At 53.7% G+C, this 13870-nt stretch overlaps 2 protein-coding genes across 2 annotated transcripts; one reads left to right on the plus strand and one right to left on the minus strand.

Annotated features, from left to right (window-relative positions):
* Positions 1-767: 767 nt before the first annotated feature.
* BZA05DRAFT_451508 (uncharacterized protein) lies at positions 768-2897 on the plus strand (the record flags this gene model as incomplete). Its single annotated transcript, XM_051487444.1, has 6 exons — positions 768-1018; positions 1202-1422; positions 1633-1634; positions 1788-2187; positions 2260-2822; positions 2866-2897. Exons 1-6 carry the CDS (start codon positions 950-952, stop codon positions 2895-2897), a joined length of 1287 nt encoding a protein of 428 aa, XP_051339960.1. The 5' UTR covers positions 768-949.
* A 1079-nt stretch (positions 2898-3976) lies between these two features.
* Positions 3977-10332, minus strand: BZA05DRAFT_26875 (uncharacterized protein). Its single transcript, XM_051480210.1, has 4 exons — positions 10131-10332; positions 10058-10075; positions 4533-9956; positions 3977-4471 (listed from the first exon to the last, which is right to left on the minus strand). Exons 1-4 carry the CDS (start codon positions 10136-10138, stop codon positions 4189-4191), a joined length of 5733 nt encoding a protein of 1910 aa, XP_051339961.1. The 5' UTR covers positions 10139-10332; the 3' UTR covers positions 3977-4188.
* Positions 10333-13870: the final 3538 nt, after the last annotated feature.

Below are 13870 nucleotides of genomic sequence, written 5' to 3' on the forward strand. Positions count from 1 at the left end.
TCCCGGGCTGAGTGAGAGGGTGAGCATCGGTCTATTGCTGCATACGGCCTGTTTACCGCAGACTATGGCGACACGCGTCCGGGTTGGGAGAGAGAGCGATCTTTAGTTTATTTCGCATGCGCGTCCGGGTTGGGGTTGCCGTACACCAGGCGAAAGCCGAACACTCTCGAGTGACGTTTCATGATCGTTATTCGATCTCCACTCGATCAATGGCCATCCACTGGTCGCTTTCCTTCAAACTTTATGAGAAGAATAATGGCAAGTGAATCGGTTTATCCACCGAATTTTATAAGTGAATTTGACGTGCTGGATAGCTTGCATGTGCGACCGTCGGGCTGTAGTTAGTCAAGCTTGTAGGTTGAGGTGTGTGAGCAGTCAGCCAGGCAGGCTGACTCGAAGATCAGGGCCAATCCTAGGTGTCAATCGACTGGCTATGATATATAGCCGTGGGGCGTATCCAATACTCATAATGGATCACTCGGGACTACCGGTAGATTCCGGCACGAACTACATTCTCACCGCCAACCGCGAAGAACACCACACTCTTGCATGCCCTGTCCCCCCGGAATGCAACCGTTGGCTGGCGCATGGTGCGTCACGTAGGCGAATAAATCATCATGCGTGCCCCAAATTCGGCAAATGCCGTCAAGGTGCCGGAATGACTCGTATCCGATACGAGGCTGGTAGTTACCGTGACTCGTAAGGGATGGCGTGCCGGTTAACTAAGGATTGGCCCCTAATTAATTGTATGTACATAACAGGCTCTGTATTCGTGTTCGTACGCCTGCCCTTCTACAATCCACCTCATCCCTCACCAGCTCTCAACAAAATCCGTGATATATCCTGCGAATCACGGCTTCTTCGCACACACATTCATTCCCATCCCTCCCCCTACCCCACGCGGTGGCGACTCAAATAACGAATACGCTGGTGTGACCGACAAGAAAAAATGGCGCCCAGGAGATCCCACAAGAAGTCGCGAACTGGCTGCCAGAAGTGCAAGAGACGCAGAATAAAGGTAAATAGTACCTACATTTGTTTTTAAACCATGGCCGGGTGCGAATACGGGTCAACCACGAGAAACAAAATCCGGCCGAGGAATAACCATCCAACGTAACTCGGGCCGATGGGCAGTGTTAATCCCTATCGCGCGTGTGTTTTTGTATATATATGCTAACTGCTTTTTCTTCCTGTATCATAGTGCGATGAGGTCCATCCTTCGTGCGGTAATTGCCTTAAGCATGCCATCATCTGCGATTTCTCATTGTCGCCCGAAGAGCAACGCGCTGTTTCGCTGGAGTTCCAATCGGCGCCGCGGGCTGCAGCCGGAGGTCAGGCGAAGTCGTCGTCGTCATCGGCCGCTTCACCGCTGCTGCTGCCGCCGCCGCCGCCCCCGCCGCCGCAGCTGCAGCAGCACTCATTGTCTCATCCGTCGCCCGTACATATGATAGTACAACAGTCGTCGAACTTGCCGACACTGGGGCTGATGGTTTCTGGGAATATGCCTTCTCCTGCGCCTTCGCAGGTTTATCACCAACATTCGCCGGGAGCACATGAACATTGCAATATCCCTAGCGGAACATCGGAGGCGCCCTCGGTGTCTCCCATCACGTCTTCTACAATTGGGCCTAGTAGTAGTAGTAGTGGTGGTGGTGGCAATACTACGGATACTTTCCTTCACCAGAATATCCATAGTAAAGAGTCGCCCCATGAAGCGCTGCCATCACCATCGCCATCATCAACACTGTCTTCATCGTCCTTCGCCACCTCGACGAACCAATCCGTAGTGTCTTCCGTCAACTTGCGAATCCCGACAGCGCACCCTCCCACACTCAACGTGCTCGACCTCTCGCTGATGCACCACTGGTCCATCTACACCGTGGATTCGATGAGCAACCGCGACCATATCCAGCAGATATGGCGCCTCAACGTACCCACACTAGCCGTCCACCACCCATTCCTAATGCACGCGCTCCTCGCCATCTCGGCGATGCACCTCCACTACAAAGGTGCCGACCCCTCCGAGAGCAGCCCCTACCTCTCCGTCGCCTCGCACCACCACGAGTGCGCCGTCCGCGGCATGGCCGGCTGCCTCGCGCACATCTCCCGCGACAATTGCGACGCCCTGTTCATCGCGTCCTCGCTGGTAGTGATCTACTCCTTCGTTGCATCGCGCATCGACGAAGTGTGCTCCAGCGGCGGCAGCGGTAGCGCCAGCGCCAGCAGCGGCAGTAGCAGCAACAACAACAACAGCCACAGCCCGACGCAAATCGCCTCCTGGGTCCCTCTCATCCGCGGCGTGCACAGCATCCTGAAGCAAGCGTGGAGCTGGGTCAACAGCGGCCCGCTCTCCCCACTCTTCACGCAATACGACCGCTCGCCGTCCAGCGAAGGCCTCGACCCGGAGACCGAGAGTGTGATCCAGAGCCTGTACCGTCTCTGCACGGACCGCACACTTCCGGGCTCCAACGAGCTCTCGGACATCGCGACGTCAACAGCATACTTCTCCGCGATCGCCGAGCTGCGGCGCACCTTCGCAACAATCTCGGCATGGGGGTCCATAATCGGCAGCATATTCGTATGGCCCGTCACGGCAAACGACAAGTACGTGGAGCTACTCGTTGAACGCCGCCCGCGCGCCCTCGTGATCTTCATGCACTACTGCGCACTGTTCTCACTCGTCGAGGAGTTCTGGTGGTCACAGGGCAGCGCTCTGTTCGAGCTCAGACGGTGCGAACAGTGTTTAGCCGATGAGTGGCTGCCGTGGATCGAGTGGCCACGACTCAGAATTCTAGCGGGAGATCTGTCGGTCGTCGTCGGCGGTGGGGGAATGGGGTCGAAGCGCCTGCCTCTGCCGTCCGCGAGGAGGGCGGCACACGAGCAGTCGCCTAGTATGACGCCCCCGCCACCGCCACCTCCTCCATCAGTGGCACAACCACAACCATCACAACCACAACCACAACCACAACCACAACCACAGACGATGACGCCGACGACGATGGCGAGCCCGGTGGAGCAGGAGGTGAAGTGAGCCGCTACCTATCTCTGCCATCTCTGCTACCCATATCCTTAATCTTTCATATGTGCGCCTGGCGCTTCGGAGTTTGTTCTGTCATATTCTGTCATATTCTGTCATGTTTCCCCATGTTTCCGCAGTGCGGTGCGCGTACTGTAGTAGCTGTAAGTGTAGTAGCTGTAGTAGCTGTAGTAGCTGTAGTAGGTAGCTGTAGTAGTTTGGATACACTGAGTGCTCTAATACCCCCAATACCCTAATGCCCTTCAAAAACATCGAAAGTTCGAAACATCAACTGCACGAATCTCGCATTGCATTGTAATCCTTCCTTCCTCTCTTGAGTCTTCATTCCCGTCTCCATTCCCGTCTAAAAAACCATCACAACACAGCAATGACAACAAAACAGTGACAATTTATCTCTATCGGCCATAACCTTCGGGTTCCATGCTGTATGAACAATCAATCAATCAACAACAGTGACAACACAACAGTGACAACACAACACTCAGACCCATAGAAGAAGAAGAAGATGATGAAAACCACAGGAATACCATTGCCATTGCCATTGCCATTGCCATTGCCCATCGTCGTCGTCCCCACCTTGTCACCTTACCTGCCTAAGTACCTAACCTACCTAGGGAATAATTTTTTCCTAGCCAGAAAAAGAAAGTCGCTAATGTACAGAAAACAAAACACGAAACAAAACACGGCAAAAAAGAAAAAAAAGGGTGAGAAAACGAAGAACACGTGAAAAGAAAGAAAGAAGGGGTGATCCATTCCCTACAGAAGAAGAACATGACAAGACAAAAAAAATCCGCCCCTCGTCCCCCGTCCCCCGTTCCTGTCCCATCCAATCCAATCCAATCCAATCCAATCCAAATGTCTATCCGTATCGTATCGAAATGGGGGGATGGATGCTCGAGTCATGTAATGCTGTTGTAAACAAGGAGAAAAAGAAAAAGCACAAAAGAGTAAACAAACGCATGGAGCTAGCCAGCAACCCATCACCTCAAGAACGAAAGAAAAAAACAGAAAAAAAGAACCGTATGCTAAAACGAAAGGAAAGGAAGAACAGGAAAGAAAGAAAGAAGTGATGTTTAAAAAGGGCCTATACAAGAGAATCGAACAGCGAACAGAAAGAGAGAGGAAAAAAACACGCCCCATCGTTCACTCTACTACTCGCGAAGACTGGCGATGAAGTTGTTGAGATCGTACTCATCAGTGTACTGACTTTCATCCCACAATTCGCCAATATCGTCGAGAGGTCCCTTGGCACCCTTCTGTCTGACTTCACCCGTGGTGGCATCAACCATCTCTTCCTCGTTGCCGGGCTTCGGCGCTGCGATCGTGTCGCCAACGTTGAACAGGTCCAGAATTTGGTCCGTCTCCATGGTTGCGAGACCGGCGTTCTGTTGGTTCACGACCGTCGAGGCTACGTCTAGCTTGAAGCGTTGGAGGCTGCACAACATGTTAGTTTTCATACGACTTGGAGTATAATAGTTGGGGGTGGTGGGGTTACCTCATGATCTTCTCCTCCAACGTCCCCCGAGTGATGAGACGATAGACATTGACCACCTTCTTCTGTCCGATTCGATGGGCGCGGTCCATGGCTTGCATATCCTTCTGAGGGTTCCAATCGTGTTCCACAAAGATCACGGTATCGGCACCAGTCAAGTTAAGGCCTAGACCACCGACATGGGTCGTCAAGAGAAGAACGTCGATCGAAGGGTCTCCATTGAACTTGGTGACGAGGTCCTGGCGCTTCCGGGCATCGGTGCTACCGTCCATCCGCATGTACGTCAACGACGGGAGTAGTTTCCTGAAGACATCGTTCTCGACGATGTCGCACATCTCCTTGAGTTGGCAGAAGATCAATGCTCGGTGCTGACTGATGGCATTGCCGCCTGTGGGTAGTTCTCCAGCCTGAGTGGTGGAGTCAACGCCAATACCGCAATCCACCAGAAGATCTCGGAGGGCGCCCAGTTTCGGTGCATGGACAATATCACGTAACGACGACTTCTCTTTTACTAGTTGACGGGTGACCGATTCGTATTGCGGATGCTTTTCATTGACGACCAGTGAAGGTGAGTTGCAGAGTTTGCGCATGTATTGTAAAGCTTGGAAGATGTGCTGCTTGGCCTGTTTGTCGCCTTCGCCGACGACTTCGCCGATTGTCTTTGCCTGTTTCTTGGCAAAATCGTCGTACAACCTCTTCTGTAACTCGCTGAGATCGCAGTAGTAATTTTGAATAATCTTGGGGGGTAGATCGTCCAGCACCTCTTCCTTCAGCCGTCGTAGAAGGAACGGCAATACCTGTTTGTGAAGGGCTTCGATCGCCAGCGCACCGGCTTCCTGCTCCTTGGAATTGCTTTTGCTGTTACGACTCGCAGCGATAGGCTTAGCGAATCGATCCAGGAAGACCTTCTCGGTGCCGAGGAAACCGGGCATGAGGAAATCAAACAGCGACCAGAGCTCGAGCACATTGTTCTGGATCGGTGTGCCGGACAGGATGAGGCGATGGTTTGCGACAACTCGCTTGACAGCCTGGGTGAGTTTCGCTTTGGAGTTTTTGATGATGTGGCCCTCGTCGAGAACGCAGTAGTTCCAGTTGAGCTTGGCTATCTGCTCAATGTCGTTCCTGCAGATATCGTAAGACGTGATCACGACATCCGTCTGGCCAAGTAGACTCTTCACACGCGCACGCTCGGCTGGATTCCCAACATAGCAGGTGGCCGTCAAGAAGGGAGCGTATTGATTGATCTCCTGCAGCCAATGTCCCGACAAGGTAGGTGGGCATATGATCAACGAAGGCAGCCGGCGGTGCTCTGGGGATCCTGTCTTCTTGAATTCCTCGGCACGCAAGTGGTGATCGCTAGAGACGATGCAGATAGTCTGTAATGTCTTTCCGAGACCCATATCGTCGCAGAGAATACCGTGTAGATGGTATTTGTTGAGGAAAGCCAGCCAGTTGACACCTTCTTGCTGGTAGGAACGGAGATCCGCTTTGATCGTCACGGGGAGCTCGAACGGCTCAACCTTGTGCACATCGAGCATCTGCGCGATGAACTTGCGCTCACGGTCCCTGCCCTTCAGCAGCTCCGCCGAGAGTCCAGGTGGATCGGGGATACCGGCCTCGAGCGGAACCAGCTTGACCAGCGTTGCAAACGTGGTGGTGGCAATTAGTCGAATGTCATTGTCCGAATCGCTCATACGTCCAAGGATCGGCACGATCAAAAATACCACGTAAGGAAGGATATCCTCCTCCATCACGTGGATCAGATGATATACACACTCAACTGCACCCTGGCGGCAGTGCAAATCAACGGCATTTCCAATCATGGGCAGAATGTTCTCGACCAGTGCAGTCATTCCCTCCACCGTGATGACACTGCAAATCGTCGCAAAGCATTTGGCAGCCGCGTATCGAAGGACCGAGAACGTGGACTGAAGGGCACCAATGATCAACGGGAAAAGCTTGATGATGGCCGAGTGCAGATCGCCATGGAACTTTGGCAGCAATGCACGCAGAGTTGAAAGTCCATCCACAACCTCCTGCCCAAGGGAGACGCCTGGATCCGTGATGTTGGCTGGTAGAGCGCCATCGAAAGCAGTGTGCAGCGGATCCTCAATGCAAGCCCGGATTTTGGGTACGCCAGCAAAAAGGTCGGCTCCAAACGTCTTGGCTAATTGCTCGAGAGCCTCTTTCGCTCCGCGTCGCTTGATTCTTGCTTCTCGAGCCTCTTTCTCGAATGCTGCCTGATCCGCGTGCTCTCGGCGGTCCTCTTCCTTCCTCAGCGACAGGATGTTGTCCGTGAAAGTCGAGTTGACATGGAAGATCGGAACTTCGGAAGTGTCGACGCAAAGGAACGAGATGAGATTCTTGGTAACCTTGTCCGACACAATGTTGCGGCCCGTTCCGGAGCATAGACCGACCAGGGATGCAACTGAAAGGGCCGACCGTCTCTGGAGGTCAACATTCTCTTCCATCTTGACGCTCTCGATGACTCCGCGGACGATAGTGTTAAGTTTCTTCGGGAGTTCTCCGGAAGCAATGTAAGCACCAGCCGCCGCCGCAAGAATCCGAGCATCTCGCTGGGCTTTGGCCGATTTGGCTTCCTCGATTGCATGCATCGCATTCGTACGTGCGTCGGTAAGTACCTGTGATGACAGCAGCTTTTGAGCCGACATCATGCCCTTTTTAAGGCGAGTGAAATCGTCGTTGACAATCTTTTCAGCTTTCTCGATGCTGAACGCATCGGGGCCGGCGTCGGGATCTCCTTGCACCACAACTGCTATGTTTGGTATCTTGGATGCCGCCACCTTTCCGTCGGACTTGAAAGAGTTAAGCAACGCTTGGCATTGCGAGCGGACGATCTGCATGTAGGAAACGAGGTCCCAATAGAATGCCGGGCGATCCGCATTGAGAACATCGAGGAGGGCCTCCAGGAAGACGGTCTTGAGCGGACTCGCGGGCTTGCATTCCTTCGCATACTCCTCGACAGTCATGGCAGCAACCAGCTGAGTCGAGGCATATGGCGATTTGAGGTGGTGGGTTATTCTGGGCTTGAACGTATCCAACGCTTCGTCCTCGGGCCACAGACTCATTGCCAGACCCATTGCCGTCGCACCAGCGATCTTTGTCTTGACGATCGTCTCGTAACCGACCAGATCGATGTCTCCCTGAATCATATGACCATCAACGTTGTGTCCAGCTGCCACTGGTTCCTCCTTCTTCTCACTCTTTCGCCGCCGCTTTCGCTCGGGCTCCTGGCCTGGGGGTGCTTGGGTCGGCGAAACGACTCGGGCCGGAACCGCGATGCCGGGAAGCACCAGTATCTGACCCGATGGCCGGATGAAGAGGGAGGGATCGAGGGGATACGGGTGACGAGAAACACCGATAGGAGTGGTCAACAGCTTCAGGAGTGGATCCAGATGAGGTCCAAATTCGTGAGCAAGACGAGCGGGATTGTCTCTGGCAAGCTCCGTGATCAATGCCGCCCAGACCTGCAACGACAGCGACAACACCGCTTCGTTCCTCTCAACAAGCAGATTCTGGAAGACAAGTCGCAAAGCTTTTCCATCCACCCAGCCCTTGGTGCCATCTCCCTGGACGTTCAAGAATGTCAACAGTGCTCGCAGAACTGCCGAACGGACACTGGTGATGGTGTGACGCAGGAACGGGTAGAGTCTGGGAACCAAGAGCGCAAATGATTGCGATGGATCCGTCGAAGCCTTGTGTCTCATGGCTTCCAGCACTTCCGGAAACGAGCAGAGCTTGGCAAGTAAGTCCATAACCGACCCTGTACTCGCACTCAAGTCGTCCTTGAGGTGTGACAAGCACTCCCAGACAACATTGATCAACCCATCGACGGCTTGAGGACGCAAGGAGATGAATTCAGCTGCTATGGGTATCAGAGTAGCAGCACTGACAGCTCTCACATCGTCGTCCAGATCCGCCAAGCCGCGCATGACCGCCTGAACCACGCCGTCCAACAGCTCGGCGTTTTTGGTAAGAATATCCGTCCGGACTGCGCTGAGGTATTTGAGACCAAGCATACCACCGTGGCACACCTGCCAGATGGGCTTCGAGATGCCCAGGTCCTCCTGCATGACCAACCGATACAGGTTACGGTAAACCTTGTGGACGGATCCGGGCGAGAGATGCTTCAAGAGCGCACCCATAGTCTGAGAGGTGGTCTCGCGTATCGGTGCGACCACGTTGTCGGAAACATAGTCGCCGAAACGGTCGAGCATGAAGATGCATGTTAACCGACATGCAAGGTCGTCCAGCCATTTCTCGTTGAGCACATCGTTTTCCTTCCGGTTTCTTCCACGCGCCCTTCCAGCGCCCGCTCCGTGAGCCCTAACAACTTCCCTCAACCCCATAGCAGCACCGTGGCGTATTTCCCAATTAGGATCAAACAGGTCGACCATCAAGATTTCGCACAACCGCTCGAATGGCCAATCCATGTCTTCCCCGGAGGTTTGGATCAGCGGTGATGGGGGCTGTGCTGGTCCCTTGTATTCCACCGCGATCTTTGTATCGTCGGGCAGGGCATCGGAGCCCAACGAGAAGTAATCCTGCGGAGTGACGCCATTCTCGGCCTTCTTCACCGGGTGAGGTGTCGCCTCGTTCACCATTGCGCTGACATCCGAACTCATGCGCCGCGAGCTGCCCAGATCCACCACACGCACCTTATTGGCGTGGTTTTTGGCATTTGCCTTTGCTTTTCGTTTCAAGGCGTTGATCTGCCTCTTGCTGAGTGTCGTGCACTCGTCGGTTGGAGTCTGGGGATGCGCTTCCATTGGTGACATGGGGGTTTTGACGGATGGGGACTGCAATGGCGGCCGAATAAAGTGACCCACCGACGTATCTATCCGAGAAGTCGGCATCGGATTGGACCCGCCTGCAGCAAAGTCCTTCTCGGTGACAATCTCATCATCCATGTATTCCCCGCCCAGGCCCAATCGAGCCGTGACGTTACGTTTCTGTGCCGCCAGCCTCTCGGCAGGGTCCAGGTCCGCCAGAGAGAAATCGTACTCCCTCCCCGAGCTGCCTAGTAAGGTCTTTCCGTACTTGAGCACCGCGGTCAGATCCAGAGTTTCAAAGCTCAGCACGCCGTCGTCCAACCCGTTCCCATTCTCCGTTCCGTCGGCCGTATCCTCCTCCTCATCCTCCTCTTTGATTTCGTTCTTTATTTCGTTCTTAGCGCTGTAGTTGACGTATTCTTCGCCCACGTTAGGGTCCCACCTCTCCGCGTTGTCCACGATCCCCGCGATCGCCTTTGTAGCAGCTACACGGGTCTCCCATGTTTTCGATCTTAGGTGGGGGACGACACGGTTAAGAAGATTGAAGAGTTCGTCAGGGTGGGCCTTCTGGATATCTGCGAGCTGAACGGCGGCCGTATTCCGAACCAGGGCAGTCGATCCGGAATCGAGTAGACTGTACGGAGACCGGATGGCATGTCAGTAAAGCCAAAGGCCACCGAATGACCAGCAGGAGCACCAATCAACGGAATGGGGTCGGAGCGGAAAGCAACGTACGTTACAAGTCGGTCAAGTCTAGAGATGAAAGTTAGCGAAAGGTCTTGAGAATCGACAACACAGCAGTCCGAACAGAACCATGATCCGAGTGTGAGAAAGGGAGGGTGTAGGGGCCGTTGAGGAGGTGACAACAAGCGAGCAGATGAAGTGAAACAAAAGCAGCAGCAGCAAAATCAATCGGCATCAACAGCTGCCAGTGCACGATGTAGCCACCCCAACCATACGGGGCACACATCGCATATCTCATATGGTGACTGTACATGTGGACGGGAATGCAGTTCATCAATTGAGCAACCAATTAACTAGACATTCGACCAAGGGGGATGAGTAGAGAGATGAAGTTCGGGGATGCGAGCAAGGAGGAAGACCGGGGCACAGACGACAGTGACCATTAGCATCTCGATGGAGACGATATCAGGATCGGGCAGGTCAGGGTGCGGCGGAAAACAATAGGATTCCAAGACCAGTGGAAATCTCCATTGCCCCTCTTCATGTCCCTAGCCTCCGTCCGTCTCGGTCCGTATCCCTTGGAAGCAATCACCCGATCTCACTCATCATCATCTCTCCTCCCCAAGCCCACAACCGACGCTCCCTCTTTCGTCCATAGCTTTCTCCGTCCAAACTCGACCCTCACTTGACATCCATCTCATGTAAGAGACCACGTGCTCAGCTCGGCTAATTCGGGGGGAAGGGGGGAGGGGGGGAGGGGGGGATGGGGGGAAGAGAAATGGAAACAGAGCTTTCTTTGGATGAGAAAGGTGTGAATCAAGAAAGGAAAAAGAAACAAGAAAAAGAAAAAAGAAAAGAAGGATAAAACGAGTTTGTCTCTCACCTCGACATGTTTTGCCCATAGTTGAAAGTAACCAACCAGAGTAAAAAAGGTTATCGTTGCCGATGCCGATGCTCGACCACTTTCTCCTTGGCGGTTGTTGAAGGAAGCGGTTGAAAGTGATGTGATGTGACGAGGCGGGAAGGGATGGACGCTAAAGAGGACGAAAGAGGTACTTTCGATTAGTATGGGTGCTTAAGCGGGCAAATTGTGGCGTGTGTTTGAGTAGGAGTGTAGTAGGCGCAGGGACTGAGTGTGGGGTGGATGAAGGTGGGGGAAGGGATTGCGGTTGTGTGTAAGGTATGTGAGGAGGAAGTACTCAAGCAGGTACTCAATGAGCTCAAGAAGGTAGGTGAAGGGATAGGTGAACAGAGGGTATATGTAGTATGGGGTGGAGGGGGGGGGGGGGGGGGGGGGGCTTGAATAAGGTGCAGCGTAAGAGAGCACCGAGTAAGTCGATACTTTATCGAAATAGACAGGATATAAACCTTTTTTTTTGTTTTTTTTTGTTTTTGTTTTCGCCCTTTTTTTCTTCTCTTTCTCTTTCAGTCAGGTAGCAACAGGGGGAGCGGGCTGCAGCAAGCAAGCAAGCACAAGCAGCAGCAACGCAGGTGGTAGCTTAAATAGGAGTTAGGCCGAGTTGGATTGGTTGTCCCACCAAGAGACGCTGACAAGTTTTGGAGAGCAGTTGGGAGAGGCGAGGATGTCCAATCACGAACGTTGGAGGAGAAGGAGTCCTAGGGTTTGGGTTTGTGTATTTTTTCTTTGGGGAGCCAGGGTTTGGGTTGGTGGTGGTAGTAGTAGTGGGGGGGGGGGGAGGGGAGGATAATTGTTCGAGGGGGGACGGGGGACACCAGCAGCTTTTTAATGGGCTCTCGCTTTTTCCGTTTTTTGGAAGGGTGGGATGTGGATGGCGCCGGGGCACGGGTTCGGAGCTAGGGTTCGAGGGTGCGGTTTGGTTGGTTGGTTTTGGTTTTGATCCTGGGCGGTAGGTAAGCTGGGGCGGATGAGGCTAAAAGGTGCTGTGCGGCGCCGCTTGATCGCTTTGGGAGCACGATAAAGTGAGCGAGGGGAAGCAGGGTCACGGCAAGAAGAAAGAAGACGAAGAACTGTGGAGGTGCAACTCTCTCTCTATCTCTATCTCTCGTAGGTGGCAGGCACGCAGGCAGACACGCAGTCAGACAGGCAGGCAGGGTAGCAGCACAGCAGCCGGGGGACAGAACGAGGGCGGGGGCTGGCTGGCTGGCTGCTCGGCTGTGATTGGCCGGTCGCTTCAGCGTCCCCAGCAGGCTGAGTCGTCCGCGCTCGTTTCGCTTCTGCTCCTTGGCGTGGCCAGAAAAGCAAAACGAACAAAGTCAAAGGGACCTTCGAGAAACAGCGAATACACGGGTTTGTGGGGGGAAGATATAAAAGAGGATCGCTGGGGTGCGTAAAGGACCAAATTCGGTAGACTAACAGCCAGTCTTCTTCTTCGTCGTCTTCGTACGCGTCGTCTTCGTCGCCAATCGATCAGGCATCGACCCGTAATGATGATGCCGAACGATATGCGCAGGAATGACGAGGAATCGTTGGGGTGGGGGGGGCTCGCAGGGAAGTCGGAAGTGGAAGCCACAAGCAGCACGCAAGCGTTTCGAGGGATTGTCGCTGTCACCCTTTTTCTCCGTGGTCTCGGGCTCCTTTTATCTGAACGACGCGCGATGGCCAGTGACGCCAAGGCACGCTAGCTACTCCCGTTGCCTAGCGAAAACATCTTCAGCTTCATCGCACTACGGGACACATCTCAACATGCGACCTTTGTCGATTTCTTACCGCAGCATGTAGGTCAGTACACGGACATCAGTGGATGCTCGGCCGATGGGGAGGGGCTCGCGAAAGATATATCGATCCCCCATCGGAAGGGAGATCGCTTCTATCTGTAGCCGTAACGTTCGCTGATCTCGAAGCTGAACACCGACCGGCCATGGTGAGAGGTGTGCACTGACTTGGATATGTAGAGCGAGTCCCAGGTCCGGAAGCGGTGACACTTGACTAGGTAGAGCACTCTAGGGACTTGACAGCAAGCGGATCGATCAGATTAGATTAGATGGTTGCATGATTGGCTGAACACTCTCTCCTTCCTTTTTTTTTTGCTCGACTGCGATTTGGAGTGGATCGGGAAATGTGATGTGGAGTGGAACAGTGGCGGAGGCTTTTCACGAGCCCCCATTCTCACGGTGACCACGGCAGCCCGGCCGGCTGTCCACCCCCTTCCCGAGAGCTGATCCACATCAATTTTGCCCATCGCAGCCCTCAACGCCACGTTCTTTTGTTCTTGGAATCCCGCCGTTTGACGCTCTGCAGCTTGATCGTCGACATCCCGAACAAAGTCTGGGGATGAATCAGTGCGGCTTAAAAGCTTAATTCAAGCTCTTGTCGCGCACTTTCCCCCGCACTCGCACTCGCGCTCGCGCTTCCCGACTAGCCACTATTGTCTAAGATGCCAAACTCCAACGACTTGTGTTCTTTTCTCTCCGTGTTTCACTCCAGCACAATGCCGTAGCTATGATACCTCCCTGACACCCCGCCACTGTCTGCACCCAAACAATGCCGTCAATCGCCCGCTAATCGCGGCGGAGTGTCGATACTCTATAGATAGCACATACCACTCGCCAGTCACCCCGGACAAAACGAAGAAAGTACTATCGCTCCGAACAGTCGAGAAATTGATGAAAGGCAATGATCTCCGCCGGATGGTCTCCGGGGAAGACAAGCTCTCCACGTTCCCCACAAAACCATCGACGAACGCCTAGAGGTCTTGCTTGGGAAGACAATGGAGAATGCTTCGGTATGTACATCCTTTCGACGGTAAGTGTCGCCAGATAGGTAGACTCCAAGAACGAAGAGCACGGGAAAAACTTGTCATACTTACGTCCGACCAGCCGTGTCACGCTGCAGGCTGCAGCGAATCATCGGGAATGATCCGGACGAATATCTAGAGCTTCGAT

This window comes from Tricharina praecox, assembly GCF_024521635.1.
Source record: "Tricharina praecox strain CBS 144465 chromosome Unknown BZA05scaffold_10, whole genome shotgun sequence".
NCBI lineage: Eukaryota > Fungi > Ascomycota > Pezizomycetes > Pezizales > Pyronemataceae > Tricharina > Tricharina praecox.

What these genes read in the sequence shown, in the direction of transcription:
- BZA05DRAFT_26875 (XM_051480210.1), bottom strand. An exon ending in TTGGAGGAGAAGATCATGAG is followed by an intron (nt 4,472 to 4,532) that starts GTAACCCCACCA and finishes CATGTTGTGCAG; the next exon opens with CCTCCAACGCTTCAAGCTAG.